The following is a 20,105-nucleotide window of genomic DNA, read 5'->3' on the forward strand; positions in this document are numbered from 1 at the left end:
GGGTGTTGCAGTTATCCGTTAATGGTGTTGTTTTGTTAAGGGTGTTGCAGTTATCCGTTAAGGGTGTTGTCTTGTTAAGGGTGTTGCAGTTATCCGTTAAGGGTGTTGTCTTGTTAAGGGTGTTGCAGTTATCCGTTAATGGTGTTGTCTTGTTAAGGGTGTTGCAGTTATCCGTTAATGGTGTTGTCTTGTTAAGGGTGTTGCAGTTATCCGTTAAGGGTGTTGTTTTGTTAAGGGTGTTGCAGTTATCCGTTAAGGGTGTTGTTTTGTTAAGGGTGTTGCAGTTATCCGTTAATGGTGTTGTCTTGTTAAGGGTGTTGCAGTTATCCGTTAATGGTGTTGTCTTGTTAAGGGTGTTGCAGTTATCCGTTAAGGGTGTTGTTTTGTTAAGGGTGTTGCAGTTATCCGTTAAGGGTGTTGTTTTGTTAAGAGTGTTGCAGTTATCCGTTAATGGTGTTGTCTTGTTAAGGGTGTTGCAGTTATCCGTTAATGGTGTTGTCTTGTTGAGGGTGTTGCAGTTATCCGTTAATGGTGTTGTTTTGTTAAGAGTGTTGCAGTTATCCGTTAAGGGTGTTGTTTTGTTAATGGAGTTGCAGTTATCCGCTGAGGGTGTTAGTTATCTGTTAAGTGTGTTGTTTTGTTAAGGGTGTTGCAGTTATCCGTTAAGGGTGTTGCAGTTATCCGTTAAGGGTGTTGCAGTTATCCGTTAAGGGTGTTGTTTTGAACAGTAGTTTTTCCTCCTGAGGCATTTTTGTCCCCAGTCGCACCGCGGAGCGAAAGGGGGACTATGGTTTTTCCCCTCCGTCCGTGTGTCCATCTGTCCGTCCATCCGTGCGTGCGTAAGCGAAGGACCGCATTCGAATTTGGTGTGTGGGTGCAACCCACGTCAAAATCCAAAATGGCCGCCGCCATGTATGTCTGAACCTTGTGAGCTGAATATCTTAAAAAATAAGCGAAGTACCAACTTCTAATCTGGTGTGTGGGTGTATCTAGGCACAAGGAAGAACGCTATTGGAAATTGGGTCGCCACGTCAAAATCCAAGATGGCCGCCGCCATGTATGTCTGAAACTTGTGAGATTAATATCTTGAAAAATAAGCGAAGTACCAACTTCTAATCTGGTGTGTGGGTGTATCTAGGCACAAGGAAGAACGCTATTGAAAATTGGGTCGCCACGTCAAAATCCAAGATGGCCGCCTTGCGTCTTCCACTTTGTCAACTCGCATCACTTCACCGACGGGGGACCTAGGCGTAACGCTTGTCAAACATGAAATGCATTTCAAACAGATGCTTTATTCATAACATCTAAAATCTAAATGAATGCTGATCCGCTGCAGATTTAAGCATCCTCCATCGTGCCAAGTCTGTCTTTGTAAAATAATAAATCCTCACAGGCTGCAAGGCCTTTGTCCATAGCTCAATGGATCAGTACTGCTCTCTCTGATGGGCTGTGGCCTAAGCATCGCACCTGTCTCTCCTGGATTCTGTAGAATTGAAAACTCTCAACATTATTGGAATCTCCTGTGACGAGGCCGAAGCACAACGTTTAGTTACTGCTCACGCATCACTGTGACCTCCAGTTTCCCAGCCCTCCAACAATCCCCAACTCGACGATGTTTGTGCCTTCTTCCAGGAACTCCTGGTTAAATTTCAAAAATACAGGCACACCTTTTTTGTTCCTCAACTCTTTTGTTCCTTGCTTCTCTCATATGTGGAACTGCCTTCCAGAGGACTATATCCCATTCTTCACTCCAGTGCTTCAACTGGAGCAGCTAGGCAGTGGCTGGTCACATAACTAACTGGATTGGAAACTGGCTTAGTAATAGGAAGTAAAGAGTAGTTGTGAGTGGGAGGATATCTTGCCAGGAGGATGCAACTAGTGGTGTACCTCAGGGATCAGCACTAGGACCATTATTATTCATAATTTACATAAATTATTTGGATAGTGGAGTTGAAGAGCAAGCAGCTCTTCACTTGACTTGGAGTTGAAGAGCAGATCACTTGACTTTTTTTTTTTTTTTTTTTTTTTTTTTTTTTGTATACAAGATCGAGGCTCGTGAAAGAGCGAACATTAATCACACAGAAAGACAAACAGACACATAAAACAAATAACATCGGGAGCGGTAGACAAGATGGGGAGAGAGGGGGAAGGACACAAACACAACATTTGAGAGCAGGGACCGAGAGACATGGAGACATCGAGAGATCTGTGGGAGGGAGAGGGCTTTGGGGGGGAGGCATGTGAAGGGGGGGAGGCATGTGAAGGGGGGGGGTGGGAGAGGTATAAACATATGGACACTGCCAGGATTTCCAGGAAATAAGTTGGAATTTCAAACAAGGTGGATCTGGGGTGAATTAGTGGGGGTAGAAAAGATCAAGGTTATGGATGGGGGAAGATAAGAGATGGTGGTGAACAGCTGTTTTAAAGACCTGGAGGGAGGAGAGGGATTGAAGGGAGTGTGGGAGTTTGTTCCACAGGCGGGAGAAAAGAGGAATGAAAGAGTGAAGGTGAGCAGAGAGCCGAGATTTCGGCAGTTTAACCATCAGAGGGTTGCTGGCAGATCTTGTGCGACCTGTAGGAATATTTGGGGGACAGAGCACAGAGAGAGCTGGGGGAGCAAGGCCGGAGAGGAGTCGGTAGAAGACAGAAAGACCACCTACCTGCCTGCTGTGAGTGAGTGAAAGGCCCTCAGAGATAGCTTCATCGCGGGAGATTCCAATGATTTTGAAAGCTTTGGATTCAACAGCGTGAAGCCGAGCCAGGTGTGAGGCAGGAGCACCAGCCCATAGGGGAGAACAGTATTCCATAGAGCTGTGGATGAAAGCCTTGTATGTGGTGAGGAGCTCAGGTGTGCCGAGGAAGGACTTCGCACGACGGAGGATGCCCAGTCGGCGACTGGCTTTGGAGGCCAGCTTGGAAATGTGGTTTTCCCAAGAAAGATCATGGCAGATAGTGAGACCCAAAAGCTTGAGTGACAGAACTTCTTGGAGAGGATTGTTGAGAAAGTAGATGGGAGGGTTGTCCAGTCGATCTTTTCGGAGAGACATAGTAAGAGAGTGAGATTTGGCAGGATTGAAAGACATGTTCCACTTGTTTGACCAGTCTGTGATTTTGTCCAGGTCTTCAGAGAGTGAGGAGGCTGCAGACTGCCGATCTGAGGGAAGAGGAATGGAGCGGCAGAGAGTGGAGTCATCAGCAAAGAGATAGAGAGGATTTTCCAGAGAGTCAGAGAGATCATTGATAAAGACCAGAAAAAGCACAGGGCCCAGCACACTTCCTTGGGGAACTCCAGCCTGAACAGGAAGGGGAGATGAGAGAAATCCATTCAGGGCCACACGTTGACTACGACCAGAGAGGAAGTCCGCAAGCCATGCATGGAGATTTCCATGGATACCATAGGAGGAGAGTTTGGTGAGCAGAGCTGGGTGCCAGACCGTATCAAAGGCTCTTGATATGTCAAGGGAGACAGCTCTGATTTCCTGTTTGGCATTGAGGACCTCCATCCATTGTTGAGACAGCAGAAGCAGCATGTCCAGAGTAGAGTGACCTGGTCTGAAACCAAATTGATGATCAGAGATTATCAGAGATCAGAGATCAGAGATCAGAGATCAGAGAGACTTAAAGTTCAGAGATAAGGTAAATACAGATTGAGGGGCGGGGGGGGAGGGTGATCAGATTCGGGAAAGTCTAGACATTCTCATAGATTGGACAAAACTTTAGCAGGTGCAGTTTAACCTGAATAAATGTAATGTTGATGCAAGAGGCAATTTTGGAGGGTGTCACACAGGAGAAGGATCCGGGGTGGTAATGGATATGGGAGGGGGCTACTAGATTGATTCCGGGCCTAGCTCGATTCAGCTATAAGGAGCGGCTGAAGGAGATGGGGCTTTATACATGAGAAATGAGGAAGGTATTTACCCTTTGTACTACGAACAGGTAAAAAAAAAAAAGGGAATTATTCATGCCAGACAACCCTACTGGTAACAGACGATTGGGGGAGAACTGTTACAACCTGGTTCACTATTAGTGACTAATAAGGATTACAGATAATTTCCCCAAGGCAATCTATTTGGACATATTTTTCATTTACAAGGGCGAGGCTCACGGGAGAGCAATTGAGCTGCTGGGATAGCTTAGTGGTATGAGCACACACATCCGAGATGTGCAGCCCATGTGCAATCTGATGTCAGCTATAAACGGTCAACTTCGTGTTTCAAATGTAGGGCGACCGATGCATGTCTGCAGTACATCGGAAGAACAGGTGGAGGACCCATTTGGGGGTTGTGGACGTTAAAGATCCCACTGTTTATTGTAAAGAGTAGATGAGTCATCACCAGCCCTCTGGCCAAATGCCTGCCATAGTCGAACCTCAGGCCTGGCCAGATAGTTCAGGAAAAACTCGTGCCAGAAAATTGTTCCCTCCTGCCAACACCAAAAGGTAGGAGTAATTGGGGCCGCTAAAGAGTAGTGTGACAAATGTCAAATAAGTAGTTAAACATCCCAAAAATATCTATTCCCATGTTTTGGGTGATTGTTCAAAATTAGGAACACAAAAAGCAATGAAACATTAAATATAGGAACATAAGATACAATGTACAGGGTGGCCACAAAATGGGGGATCAATTCGATAACGTTCATCCCAATCAATATACTGATACCCCACTTTGTGGCCACCCTGTATATAAAACCACCTTTAGAGGCCATTTTTCCCCGCAAAGCGGGGGTTGGCCTTTTTCGGGAACCGTGGTTGTTGTTGTTTTTTGGTCCCCTTTTTGAAGCATTTGTTCTGTTTGGGCAAATTTGTTCTGTTTTTGAAGCATGTGCAACACCCTGTATGGAGGTCTTTAATGGAATTTATATATAGGGAATCTCACAACAACAAATAACCCCGTGCAGATGGTTATTCGTCATCATTTTAAAGGTTGAGGCTCATGTAAGAGCTCAAAAATCTTCCAAAAAAAGTCAATTCTAAAAAAAGTAAAGTTTTCATGCATTTACTGATCAGGTTAAACATTTATCTTGTCACTCGTATTTATCTCACTGCATGAGGCAGTCAATATTATTAGTCCCCTACCAGTTTCACCAAAGGGGACTATGGGTTTCCTCTCTGTCTGTCTGCCCGTCCCACATGTGGTTTTCCAGACTTTCTCCATACCCTTTAACATATTCAACTGAAACTTGGTACATGGCTTTATTACCCTGCGCTCACGAAGCGAAAAGCGGGGTTAAGCATTCAGTTGCGTACGTGTGCCGTGTGCCGTACGTGTGCCGTGTGCCGTACGTGTGCCGTGCGCGTCTGCATTTTAAAAATTCATTTTCTCGGCACCCGTTGGTCCGATTGACACGAAAGTTTACCATAGAAGCACCTCCGCCTGTAGAAGTTTTTATTCATAATTATGACGTCATAGGTTACGTGGTACGGACGCCATCTTGGAAAAACGTTACACCTCTAAATCTCCCAAACTGCTCAATGGGAAAAATTGAAACATGGCTCATTGTCAAGTACTCACCATGGGGAATAAGATATGTTTATGGTCATGTCATCGGTGCCTTAATTATGACGTCCTAATTCGACAAGTACAACGCTTGATCTGATCAGTATGAATAAAACAAAAATTCCTTTGCAACTGTTAGTCCGATGAACACGAATTTTTCAGAATATGTGCAGCTCCTCTTGTAGAATTTTTAAATATTAATTATAACGCCATAGGTCACGTGGTACAGATGCCATCTTGGAAAAAAAATCGAAAAAAGTTGCACCTCTATATCTCCGATACCGCTCCATGGAAAAAATTGAAATATGGCTCATTGTCTGATCTGATCAGTTCGAAATGTATTGAGCGTGATCTGTGCAACAATTATATTAGAGAATATAAATTTATGATGTCATCGCTCACATGGTCTGGCAGCCATATTGGATCAAAGAAAAAAAATGTTCAAAAACAGAAGAGTTGACTCGCAACAAGTTGACTGCGCAGCTAAGAGTTCTATGAATACCATCTAGTTGTGATAAGTTACAGAACAAGTTCGAATTTCAGTGCGTTTCATCAATTTTTCCACACAGTTATGCCCATTTTGGACTTAGAAAATATCACATCGGTAGGGGGACATGTAGTGCAAAGCAATTCTCCCTCTTCTTTTGTTTTACATGCTATGTTCCACATGTTTAATGTCATCTGTAAATAAAATAGGAACAGTCAAACCTCAAGACCAGGTGGCAGGCTAATGGGTCGAAATGCAGTTGGGTGACGTGAGTTCCGCATCTGAACAAGGGAGAGTGTGGAATGGTGTGGTGCCCGACTCATGCTCTTCAGGGTTCCCAACTCCTCCTCTTCCTTTTCTCCATCCTCTGTTGATGCCACGGATTGTTGAGAACCAACAGATAAGGCATCTAGGAACAGAAAAACCAAATAGGGACACCACAGCTCAAGTTATTCATTGGTGTCCATGACCACCATTGTTTTTGAAACACTTCTAAGGAGCTAATTTCATGCTCCCACATATGACGATTTTTACCAAGCAAATTGCAATGCCCTCTCCCTCTCCCCCTTTCCTTGTCCTATGATTGGCAGCCATTTGGGAAGATGTGTTGGAAAGGAAACAGAATGATTTCGTCCAGTCATTTCACAGAATGACTTATCCTTATCTGCCCGGCTATGCACCGAGGAGTGTGAGCCAACACCAAGTCAGCTGGCATCTCCACATAGTCTCCACAGATTAGACAGAGCAAACAGCGCTGATCAGAGAGAAAAGTGTCTGTGTGTGGAGAGAGACTCGTACAGTATATGGAGTCAATGAAGTGGGGGTGACGGTAGACTACAAAAATAAACGGCGCATTGTTGTGGAGAGGTATATGAAGCTAAATGCACAATACACATTGGCCTACAAATGTATTCACCCTCTACCAATAATGCCACCTTTAGATAAACTAGTTAGTACTCCATATTAGTCGGTTTGACGTTCCTATGTACTCAATACCCAACCTAGAAATGTTCTTTCCTATGAACTTTTTTCGTTGATTTGTACTCCCATGGGGTCCTAGAACAAATTCAGCTTGGTTGCCCAAATTTCAAGTTTGGGCAACTCTGGTAATTTGCATAAATCCAATATTGCCGCCGGGCGCCATTTTGAAAATCTAACCTTTAAACGACTTGCCCAATAATGATATGTAATACATCTTTTAGGGGGTTTTGGGGTGTGTAGAATCTATTTATTCTGTTATTTTTTCAATTCAAGGTGAAGATCAGGTGCAAAAGGCCAGGTTAAGTCATTTTCGTAAATGCCGAGTGGGTTGCCTGTGGTTTGTTCAATAACTAGTTTCTAGTCCCCAGGACGGATAAAGAAAGATGGCGGATGCACTGAACGAGTTTGCTATCTAAGTTCTGTAAGTTTGGGTATATCGGCGCATCTTGGATACATATGATAGGGGTCTCATTTTTGCGTTGGTGGAGAAGTACCCACACCCACTGGAAGATCACCATCCTCATCTGTACAATCCTGTCACTGGTCAAATTTCCTCCGCTGATGTGAATGTGGCGGATTCAATTGTGATTGGAGAAGAGATGGAGAGAAAATTCATCGCCAGTCTCCCTGATGGGTTCTACAAATCTATCAGCAGCCCCATCAAGACGATGGATTTTCTCAAGAATAAGGTCAAGCGCAACAATGAAAGGCCAGTAATAGACCTTGAGAACATTTTTCTCCGGCTATTGATGATTGGTCAGCGGCGGCAGTTGGAGCTTGAACCTCTGTTTGCCTACGAACTGTGTGTAGTACCTTCATCGCTCATCGATGGTTATGGTTGTCTCCACTAAGGCAACAAGTCGGGTCTGGTCAAACGCCTCGGTGTGCTTGAGATCTTGCCAACTGCTCCTGACATTGTTATCATGGATGTTTCACAGCTGTTCTACCATATTGTCTGGCCACACGGTGGCAGTCCCTCAGATCTGATTGCGTCCATCCAGAGTCGTTTAAGTCAATATCCAGATCGTACTGAGAAGGTCGTTGTCTTCGACAAGTACCAAGATGTCGTCTGTGCCAAGGATCATGAGAGAATGCGGCGAGCTGGTGAAGTTATCACCGACTATGAGCTTTCCATCACCAGTCCTCTGCCCAAGAGAGATGCAATCCTGAAGAGCAAGAATAACAAACGGAGGCTGGCGAGCGTGTTGTGTTCCAGACCATCTGAAAATGACTCTTCGATGGTCTTGAAGAAAGACTTGGTATGGGAAGTGGCAAGGGCATGTGGTGGTGACGACTCGCCCATTCCTGCATGGAGTGGATTCAATGCCCTCGTGAGCACCAGGACTGTCCCAGTCACAAAGATTCGCTATCTCCCATTCATCAATGCCTCGCCGTCTGACCTTTCCACCATATTTACAACATTGCTCAGACTAGTACAGATAGCCAAAGAGTTGGGGCAATATCATATTCTCATAACTGCCGACCTTGCAATCTATAGCAAAGCACAACAGATTTTGTGGAGCAGACCAGAACCGCTGGTAGCCAAAGTTACCATGCGGCTGGGGGGAATGCACCTCACAATGGCTTTCTTGGCAAGCATTGGTAAGATATTCGGAGATGGTGGCCTTCAGAACATCCTAACCTCCTCTGATGTGTATGCAGCCGCGACAGCTAGCCAGATGCTCCAAGGAATGCAGTACGCACGGGGAATCCGAGGTGTCCGTTTGGCGCACGAAGCACTCTCACATATGTTCCTGACCTCAGCTGAAACCTATGCCACCAAGAACAACTTGCCATGGCTGACTGATGAAACCAAGCAGGTGATACGAGATCTTGAGGAGGCCTTCAAGTCCAAGGATGCGACTACGTGTGCGACTGCTTGCCAGAAAGCAGAAGACACAATCCCCCAATCCGTGTTGCATACGATAGATCTCTTCCGAAAAGAAGGACGACAATGTTCCAGTACATTTGGCTTCTGGGATAGCTTTCTGGAGTCTGGGAACATATTGCTGCAATTGTTACGAGCCGACCGGGAAGCAAACCTCCTGATGCATATTCAGGCAATCACGGAAACTGTCCCTTATTTCTTCCTTGCTGGGAGAATCAACTATGCCCGGTACACTCCAGTGTACATTGCAGAGATGAAGCAGTTAGAAGAACAAGAGCCCCTGATGTACCGCCACATGATGGAGAGAGGTTTTGTTGTCCGCAGATCGGCCAGTCGTGCTTTCAACTGTGTTCCAACATATCAAGCGCTAGAACAAACCATCAATCGCGAGGCTAAGAGTCAGGGGGGTGTGGTTGGTTTCACCTTGCGCAAAGGTGCACTACTGCGCTGGCTAATGACACGGCACATCACAGGTGAATACGCAGAAGCATTCAAAGAACTTTGCAACTCTGGGGCAAAGGAAAAGTTGCACGAAGAGCTGGGGAAAGCCCGTCTAAGCAAGGACAGAAAGGATGTGAATGAAATGAAGGAATACCTTCGTACTCAATGCCAGGATCCATTTGACTTGGAGAATGTTCCAGACCATCTGACCAACATCACAACAGGTCAAACAGTTTCACAGAAGGTTGAAGACTCGATGAAGGGCATCCCAGACAAGGGTAAAGTTGTTTTAGATGACTTTGTCAAGGAACGACTTGGAGACGAGCCTACGAAATGGTTTTGGGAACCTCTGCAGAAGTCCACTGTGTCGACATTTGCGGATATGAAGAAGGCCCTTCCAAATGACAAGGATCGGAAGCTGATAATTGACACTGAGGTGTTGTTCCGGCGGCTTCTGGCAGTCTCTAGGAGTCGTGATGTAGACTTGAAGAACGTCCTCAAGTATGAACTGGCAGCAGTACCACCGGCCCTCTTCCATGACGATGGAACGATGAGAAAGACGAACAAGGCTGACCTTGCACAGAAGCTTGAATCAAATTGTCCAGAGGTTTTAGCAGAGCTACCACAGATCGCAGCAGGGATTTCGTCCGCGTATATCATCAACGGCATGGCTATGGTTCAATCACTGAATGAGAACCACTTCAGAACATTCAACGATTTGGCCGGAGTTGTTCAGAAACGCACAATCCGACTTCTCAGAAACCAAACCTTGGAGCTAACCAGTGTAACCATTGTCTTCGACCGCTATGACAGTGTGCCATCTGTTAAGACAGCAGAAAGAGAGTGCCGGGGTGCTTCTGCTGCTCAGCTTCCATATTATCAGATCCTGGGAAGCCGACCTGTTCCGAACTACAGGTCATTTCTCAAATGGGTTGGTAACAAGGCAAGCCTTGCGAATTTTATATTGACGTACATCCAGGAGCATGCAGCTGAACACATTCTAAACGGAAAAGCTATCATCTTGGCAGGAGGTTTCAGTGATGGGGAGGTAGTCAATGCTGTTACTCCATCTGGTGTATCGTCCCTGTCAAGTCTCTATAGCAACCATGAGGAAGCCGACACCAGGATGATCCTGCATGCATGCAGCCTGGCGAAAGACCATGACAGAATTATAGTTCGCTGCGATGACACAGACGTCCTTGTCTTACTGGTTTACTACTTCAGCAGAGGACTGTTAAGTGACCATGTGTACATGTATGCTGGACATTTCGGAAAGGAACGTTACATACCCGTGCACATCATCGGAAACCAACTAGGGAAAACTGTTTGTGAATGTCTCCCTGCTGCCCATGCCCTGACAGGGTGTGACACAACTTGTTCATTGAATAGAATAGGCAAGAAGACTGCCTATTCTAAACTGTTGAAAAATGTGGACGCAGTATCCGAATTACAGACCTTCCATCAGGACAATGTAGCCACATCTGTAACAGTAGCCCGAGCCTATGCTCTCCTCCTGTACGGGATGAAGGGGAAGGACATTGACACCTTGGATACCTTGCGCTACATGCTGGCCACAACAACCGACAAGTCAGCATCAATGCTTCCACCAACGGAGGACGCCTTCAAACAGCATGTCCTTCGTGCCAGGTATCAAACACGCATATGGTGCGAGAGCCATATTGCTCAACAAGAACTGATTGATCCTGTTGGTCATGGCTGGTCTGCTTGTGTTTCTGGGGGCATCACTCAGACAATGTCCACTCAGCCATCTGCTTCGGTTGAAGTTCGTGATCTCACACACCTCTATTGCACTGACAAGGCCTGTTTGAGTGGAAGGAAGTGCCCCTGCCTCCTTGCTGGACTAGAGTGTATAGAGGCTTGTTCCTGTACGGACTGTGAAAATCAGAATAACATATCCGAAGATGACAATGAAGTGGAGGTGGACACATAGGCCTAGACACGTACCATGCAACCAGATTTTAGGTGAGTTATGTTACTGTTATGTGTGCCACTGTAAACAAGGGGTTAATGGACCATGCTGTGCCCTTCCACTGTCCTAAAAGAGACTTTTATAATGAGACTTCCGACAGACTGTTTCTAGCTGATCAAACAATCAGATTTTGGTCCTCATTATCATGATGATCATAGAATGGAAGACGAGATCGGTTTCAATTTTTTGGTAAAAAGTGCCAAATTTAGGGTACATCTTTGGCCCTTTAACTCCCCTACTGGCTTAACCACTTAATATACACTGATATGAGTCTATTTCAATGAAAGACGGTGATGCAACCACCAGTTTTAAGATAACCAGGCTAAATGCAGAGATTTAGGCAAATTGGTGAAAAATGGACTTTTACGTGCAGTCGCAAACAATGGGTTAATGGCCCATGTTGTACCCATTACATTGCACTAAAACAAGCTTTTATATCAATGAGACATAGTTACCAATAAAACAAATCAGGTTTGTCACTGAAATAACAGGTTTTATTGATATAAAAGAAGAAAATAAAATTCATTTCGGTCAAATTTGCCAAAAATTGCCAAATTTGGGGTATAATTTTGGCCCCCTAACCCCCTAGCAGCTTAGAACTACCTGAAATGGGTTGCTACAGGTCCATTTCAATGAATAACATTGATGTAACCACCATAACTAAAAATCTATAGGGCTATTTTAATGAAATAAGAAAATGATGAAATGGGTCCATTTATTGCATGTTGTCGGAAATAAGGGGTTAATTTAGCATGTCGTACAAAATTGCTGCAACTACAACATCATTCTTCAAAAACTAGAGGCCCAGACGGTTAAAATGAGACCAGTCCCAGCTTGTTATACCTCCGGTAGGGGTGTACCTAATTTTTAGGGCCGAGGCCACTGCACTATATTGGGTGCATCGGGCGAAGCTGCAATGCGAGGTGCAGATGGAGCGCTGGGATTGGACAGTGCTGGACATCAAGGCCACCTGTGCTGACCTAGGGCCAAAATGTCTGCAGCTGCTTGGCACGCATGCCCTCAGCGGGTGCGACACAACATCATATCCATATGCCAAAGGGAAGATCCGTGCACTGAACATCTTGCTTGATGGGGACTTTCCAGGCTTGGCTGATGTCCTGGGTAAGGTGAGCACCACACAGGCAGATATGATGGAAGCAGCAAAACCCTTCTTCGTTGCTCTGTATGGTCAACCGCCAGGAACATCCATGGAGTCTGCCCGCTTCACACTCTTCACCAAAAAGGAGAAAAGTCCGAAAATCATGGCCCTGCTTCCAACATCTGCCAACCTGTTGCAGCATGTGATGCGGGCTCATCTGCAGGTCATGTTGTGGAAAGCTGCAGATCACCAAACCCCACCCGACGAGTCAGCCGATATCACTCGCTTTGGATGGGAGATCCGGGATGGCATCCCCGTTCCTGTCATCGCTCAGGGTGACCCAGCTCCACCAGATCTGATTGATGTGATTTTGTGTGAGTGTAGGGCACATGGCAAGAAGTGCAGGACCGAGGCATGTGGCTGTCACAAACAACATCTTTCATGCACGGCATACTGTAACTGCTCTGGTCAAGAGGGATGCTGCAATCCGTACACTAAGAAACGAGATGCTCAGACTGGAGATGAGGTTGATGTCGAGAGGAAGGATGTTCAAGGAGACGATTTTGAAGAGGGTGTGGATCAGGAGAGTGAAGGCGATGAGAATATTGACGATGGTATTGTTGATTCTGAAGACAATGAGGTTATTGAGGATGAAGACGATGATGAGTGGGAGTAAAGATGAAGGTTATTAGGTGATACCCGGTATATACTTCATTACGGTTATAGCATATTGTTTAAAACCACCTTTTATCTGCAGTAATGCCAAGCCTTGTAACATCCTTACAATGACGTTTATGCATAATTACTTAATGCAATAGTTTTCCTCATCATGAAATGTGAATGGTCAAAGCAATGTGTTAGTTTCAATGTCATCTAAGCTAGGCTAATATCCATAATGATCTTTCAAATATTAATTATTACTACTTTCTCAAAGACAAATGTGTCAAATGTTACATGATTATCCATTCCGTGGCATGAACATGAATAAACTATTAAAATGTAATTTTGTTAAACTTTTCATCTGTTGTCCACCGAGAGGTCAAATTTGACCTTGACCTGAAATGACCTTCAGCACCTGAACTTGACCTTGAATTGAAAAAATAACAGAATAAATAGATTATACACACCCCAAAACCCCCTTTCCGGGCAGGCGTTGCAAATTTGCAACAGCTAATTGCCAATTAGTTAATTGCCAGTATTTGCATTTTTTTTAGTGTTTCTAAACGTTTAGGTGCCAGTGCGGGACTTTGTTGCAGGATTGCAACTGACAGCTTCCAGGCAACTCGCCAGGTGGCTGGTCTGTCTTACATTGAATATGTCGGCCACCATACTTGCCGGATCGGTGATTTTGTAGGCTTCTGTTTCATGTAAGTTTCATAAGAATCATCTGCATTATTGAACGCAATACTGTATAAGAGAAATCTTGAATATGTATAGATAAAGTAGATGTGAGTTAAGAAATATAATATCAGTTGGTTATATTCCTAGGGGGTTGGTGTATTTTGATGTTGCAAATATGCAACATTTGCCCATACAGGTAACAATTGATGTCATGTGTTTATTGTTTTGGATTGCATGTGTTGTGTATTACAATGTATTATATGGTGGTTTTCTTTTCCCCTATGTTTGTTAATTACTAAAGGGAATTATTCAGGGCATAATCTCTATAAAATTATTATTCAGGGCATAATTTTCCAACCCCCCCGCTTATTCCAACCCCCCCGGCAATTCGGTACCCAAGAGTATTCATTCCGGGCAGTGTTTCTGACATTGTTGTTTGTTCTTGCAGGCTTTATAATTGGTATCATGGCTGGCCGACGAAGATATACGACGGATGAGGTGATTGAGATGGTTTGTCTTCCTGATGGTGCCATTTCTGACGATGAATCCTTGCCAGACGATGAAGATGCTGATCCTGATTTCGACGAAAATGGCGAAACAGACAACTCAGATGCTAGCCTTGATGACGAAACATTGGAACAAATGGCAAGAGCTGATCCGAGTCATCTAGATATTGAAATCCATCAAGTCCACCGAGTCAGAGTCAATGACAATGAAGATAATGAAGAAGAACTCCAGCCAGTACCAGCTCGAGTCAACAAAGAATTTATCTGGAGGCAAAGGAAACCCCCAGAGGCTGATGTAGATTCAACATTCCGGGGACACGCATTTTCTCCTCCGCCAGACGAAATACCCAGTCCAAAGTGGTATTTTGACCATTTCATGGACGAATCTGTATTTGAATTTATAGCTGAACAATCCAACCTGTATGCAGTTATGAAGAATGCCCCAGAACTGAAAAGTACTCCTGCTGAAATGGAGCAATTTATTTGCATGCACATTATGATGACTGTAGTACATATGCCGTCTTATCACATGTACTGGCGAAAAACTACGCGTTATGATGAAGCAGTCGCAGTAGTTATGAGCAGAAAAAGATTTGACCACCTTCGAACCTATATCCATATGAACGACAATACCAATTTGAAAAAAAAAGGTGACCCTGGTTACGATCCATTGTTCAAGGTTCGTCCAGTACTCGAGAAGGTTCGTGCAAACTGTTTGAAAGTGGAACCAGAAGAAAACAACTCAATCGACGAACAAATGATCCCTTTCAAAGGCAGAAGTAGCATGAAATAATACATAAAAAACAAGCCGCACAAATGGGGGATAAAGGTTTTCACTAGGGCAGGTGTGAGTGGAATAAACTATGACTTTGAAATCTATACTGGCAAAGGGACTGTGGCGAATGAACGTGGATTAGGTGTGGGTGGAGAAGTAGTACTGCGTCTTCTAGCAGAGATACCAAAAGGACTGAACTACAAGTGTTTTTTCGACAACTGGTTTACTTCACCTGAACTACTTGTGGAATTGAAGAAAATGGGGATTCTAGCAGTTGCTACTATAAACCGCAACCGCTTGCGTGGATGTGTCCTCAAAACTGACAAGGAACTGGGTAAAGCTGGGCGTGGCTCGTTTGACGTCAAATATGAAACAACCACAGGATTGACCATTGTCAAGTGGTATGACAATAAGGCAGTATTGCTGACATCATCCTACATTGGGCCGGATCCCGTGGATAAATGCAGAAGGTGGTCAAAAGTAAAGAAGGACTTTGTTGAGGTGGACAGACCCCACCTTGTCAAGGTCTACAATGCCAACATGGGTGGGGTGGACTTGGCAGGCATGCTCATGGCGCTTTATCGGATTGGTATTCGCCCACGCCGTTGGTATCTGCGTATTTTGTACTATTTGATTGACCTATCTCTGGTCAATGGCTGGCTCCTCTACCGGCGTCACCTCAACCAGAAACAGCAGAAGTATATGCCACTTCTCGACTTCCGCACCAAAGTGGCAGACGCACTTATCAAAGTAGGGAAACACGCTGACGGGAGCAGTAGAAAAAGAGGAAGACCCTCTTTGGAAGATGGAAGTCCTCCACCCACCCCGCCTCTACCACCACAGCAGAGAACCGTCGCACCTTCTGCTGATGTCAGGCTCGATCGACTCGATCACTTTCCTACCCATGCTGAAAAACGTGGACGATGCAGGCTGTGCAGCAAGGCTTACACACAAATGGCCTGCCAAAAGTTCAAAGTGCTGTTGTGCTTTACAAAGGACAAAAACTGTTACTTAGAGTATCACACGAAAAAGTAAATTTCAGGGCATGACTGAACTTTTGATTTTGCTTTCTTATTATGTTATTGATCCATAATACAGACTTAACTACTGTCCTGAACATGTAAAAGACCGTTTCACTGAATATGATGACCACACTTTTAATAAATTCAAACTTCATAAGACCTGTTTTATTCATTGTAAAATTCCCAATCGGACCAACGTTGCAAATATGCAACATCCCATAATGCACTGCATGTAACGGTCACGTAAAAAATTTCCATAAAATCGTAAATAACCTTCCCATTGGATCATTTTCCTCAAATATCAGATTTTTCCTACAGTTATTATTAATTTGGTCCTGAGAGGGTCATTATTGGGCAAGTGGTTTAAAAGTTAGATTTTCAAAATGGCACTCGGCGGCAATATTGGATTTATGCAAATTACCAGAGTTGCCCAAACTTACAATTTGGGCAACCAAGCTGAATTTGTTCTAGGACCCCATGGGAGTACAAATCAACAAAAAAAGTTCATAGGAAAGAACATTTCTAGGTTCAGGAAATATCAAATCGACTATATGGGAGAGGCAGGAAGGGTGATGTTATCTGGGATATATAGATTACAGTAGATCTAGGCTCAGGGCCTCAAGAACATCGGGGGTGTGTGCAGTTACCAAGTTTTTTTGTAGAGCTCTCGCCAAGTGACTGAAGCATTCAAACAAGCACTCCATTCAAAACCATAGATAAGGAACGGCTGGCTTGGCAAGCGATAAATAGCTGCTTGGTAACTCAACACACCCCGGGTTTCCTCCCTTTGTTTTGTAATCTTACAATAATTCACCAAATGTCCGTCCGTCTGTTCGAAGGTACCGCAAAAACAGCTCAACCGATCGCAACGATGTTTTGGGTGGGTATTCCTGGGACCCCTGGGAGTAAAATAGGCCATATTGTTTTTCCAATTTTTCCAAGTTTTCCAATTTTCCAGTTTTTCCAAACACGATGGAATAATATTTACCGATATGAACAGTGATGTGGCTTTTGTTGAAATTCTACAAATACTGTTTATTCTACGTACCAGGAGAGAGTAGATCGACTCCTGACGAACTCTTCCTATAGAAACGTGCGGCTCCGAAGTAACATGGCAGCGTGTGCAAAGTGACTGAGAAACAGGTGTAGCGGCCGCTTCCATGTTACAGATTCGGCGTGCACTCTTCACACATAAGCATGCGACTGAGAAAGATGTGCAGCGGCCACTTCTGTTTTGCAGAATTCAATCTTTTTTCAAAATAGGCGCCATGTACTGTTTAGATTTTGATGATTTGCGTGTGATATGATTCAACGGATGTTTATATGAATCGTTTAAAGTAAAAAAGCCTTCAATTTCTGATATTTTGCCTTTTCATTTGGGCTTCCCAATTGAAGCCCCGCCCATAGGGTGGGTACCGTTGCTAGTTACATTAATATTATGTTATTATTATGTTATTATAGTATTATGGTATTATTATTAACATTAATACGGGTATTATGCCATTATCATTGGTGTTGTTATTACCCTCGCCAGAGGAGAGGGTATTGCATTTGATTGCTTTTGTTATTAGAAGCGGCCTTGGAAAAAAAACGCCACGATTAGCTATCTTAACACGGATATACACCTTAACATGGATTTCGACAAAGCAGAAAAAATACTTGAGGAAGAGGCCAAATTAAGTTGCTACAACCTCCATTGTGTGACCCTTAGTCCTCCTGTCAGGTTTGGTTGAGATTAGATACGCAACGACCGAATATATCGCGGTCAGACAGACAGACAGACACCAAATTGCATATTGTAGTATGATGAATTATGTAAAAAAAAATTCCAAATGTACTTTTTCATTCATAACTGAAGAGATCAAACTATACACTATTATAGTTGAAGGGGGTTACATGTCAGGAATACCTACAAAAAACATGTACAAATCATAATTCACTGGTTGCAAAAGTAATGAACCCCTTAGGTTAGTACTTGTTAGAAGCAGCAATGACTGCTCGGAGTCTTTTTGGGTACATCTCCACCAGCTTTGCACAGTGAGATGGTGAAATCTTTGCCCATTCTTCAAATGAAAATTGCTCTCGTTCTGCTAAGTGTGATGGGGATCGTCGATGGACTGAAATCTTCAAGTCTCGCCATAAATGTTCAATTGAGTTCAAGTCAGAACTTTGGCTGGGCTACTCAAGAACATTTATTTTCTTCTTATTCAGCCACTCCAGTGTGCCTTTAGCTTTGTGCCTCGGATCATTGTCTTGCTGAAATGTAAATTTCATAACCAGTTTCAGATTCAAGGCTGACTCAAGCAGCTTTTCATCAAGGATTCTCCTTGCCTTTGTTCTGTCCAATGTCCCTGTTATCCTGACAAATTTGCCAGTCCTTGCTGATGAAAAGCAGCCCCAGAACATGATGCTTGACAGTAGGGATGGTGTTGACTGGGTGATATGCAGTGTTAGGCTTGCGCAAGATGTAATGCTTTGAATTTAGACCAAGAAGTTTAATTTTTGTCTCGCCTGACCACAAAAACGTTTCTCCATTTGCCTGCAGTATCATTAAGATTCCTTTTCACAAACTCCGTAGAGCTTTTAGATGCGTTTTTTTCAGTAATGACCTTTTTCTTGCCAACTGTCCATGGAGGCCACTTTTGTGAAGGTAATGGGATATTGTTGATTCTCGGACATAAAACCTTACAGATCTTTGAAAGTCATTGTTGGATTTACAGTGACATCCCGTACCACTTTTCTGCTTGCCCGGCTGCTGAGTTTGGATGGGCGACCTGATCTGTTTAGAGTCTGGGTGGTATGATACATCTTCCACTTCTAAATGAGGGGTTTCACCGTACTCAAAGGAATGATGAGTGACTTTGAAATCTTCTTATAACTCTCTCCTGACTGGTGCTCCTCCATCACTTTATGTCTGACTTCTTTGGAAAGTTCCTTGGTCTTCATGTTTACCTTGTTGGTTGACCAAGTGAGTTGCACCTTAAAACTCCTTCGATAAGTGGAGGAGCTTAATTGTTAAGTTAAACCACACATTACATCCAGGTGGAAACTATTACGCTGATTTTGTAACCTTTCAAACAAATAATTTGATCCTGAAGTGATTTATGGTTAATTAGGCAAAGGGTTTGAATACTTATGCAACTGAGAATAATCTGATTTTATCTGTTAATCTAGCTTATTCACATTTTATCTGCATTTTTAGCTTCATCACTTTGGAGTAGTTTGTGAAGACTCTATAAATACAGTTTGATTTAAAAGCATCATGTAATATTGTAATAAGGTCAGGTGGCATCAAAATGTGAAAACTTTGGAGGGAGTGAATACTTTTGCAGGCCACTGTATGGTTTGGGGCTACCAGTGAGAGGCACGGGTTGTGCAGGAGGGAGGAACGAGAATACACAGCAACACCACCACCAATACAATAATCAGGCCTGTCAGAGTGGCAGAGACAATAACCAGGGAGACACAGAGAAGAGTCCTGAGGAGATGCGAGGTTGGAGAGGAGAAGCATTACATAACTCAGAAGAAGAAAAGGAAAGAAGAAGAATAGTTTTGGGATTTTAAGCTGGGGTTATATCACATCATGAGGCACATGTTTGGATGGGAACAGCAAATAATTTGAGCCTCAGTTAATTACATCCATGTTTTGCCTCCAAGAGACAAGCTGCACAAACCTGATCGTGTATCTTCCACCAGATCATTTGTTGACAACTCAACATGGGAACTTGTTTCAGCAGTAGATCCTTCACTACACACATCACACACTTGGTCATCGTTCTCTTCATCAGTTTCTATGCTCTTCTTGTTCTCTTCCTCTGCTTCTATGGCGTCTTCAATTAATCCTTTTTCATCCACACAGTCATCTTCATCTGATGGTCTCTTTTTATTCTCTTCCAATTCTCCATTTTCCTAAAACAAAAATAATTTTATTGCATATATGATGAACATTTTTATTTACACAATCTTTCCTATGTCAGGTTTGCTTCGTTTCCATGTGAAACCTCTGATCAGATGCATTTAGAGCTCACCATTCTTTTAGCTTGGGAAGTCGTACACTGAAAAGTGTCCTAATGTGTCCAA

At 43.7% G+C, this 20,105-nt stretch overlaps 1 protein-coding gene across 4 annotated transcripts in view; it reads right to left on the bottom strand.

The window, feature by feature from the left end:
- LOC137425194 (rho GTPase-activating protein 45) overlaps positions 1 to 20,105 on the bottom strand; it is a 137,945-nt gene that overhangs the window by 3,327 nt on the left and 114,513 nt on the right. For all 4 annotated transcript variants that reach the window (XM_068113364.2, XM_068113365.2, XM_078776398.1 and 1 more), the window contains 2 exons: positions 19,700 to 19,934; positions 6,204 to 6,391 (listed from right to left, as the gene is read on the bottom strand). In XM_068113364.2, coding sequence (XP_067969465.2) covers positions 6,204 to 6,391; positions 19,700 to 19,934 — 423 coding nt within the window. The remainder of the gene's footprint in view (positions 1 to 6,203; positions 6,392 to 19,699; positions 19,935 to 20,105) is intronic.

This window comes from Myxine glutinosa, chromosome 4 (assembly GCF_964187855.1).
Source record: "Myxine glutinosa chromosome 4, kmMyxGlut1.1, whole genome shotgun sequence".
Taxonomy (NCBI): domain Eukaryota; kingdom Metazoa; phylum Chordata; class Myxini; order Myxiniformes; family Myxinidae; genus Myxine; species Myxine glutinosa.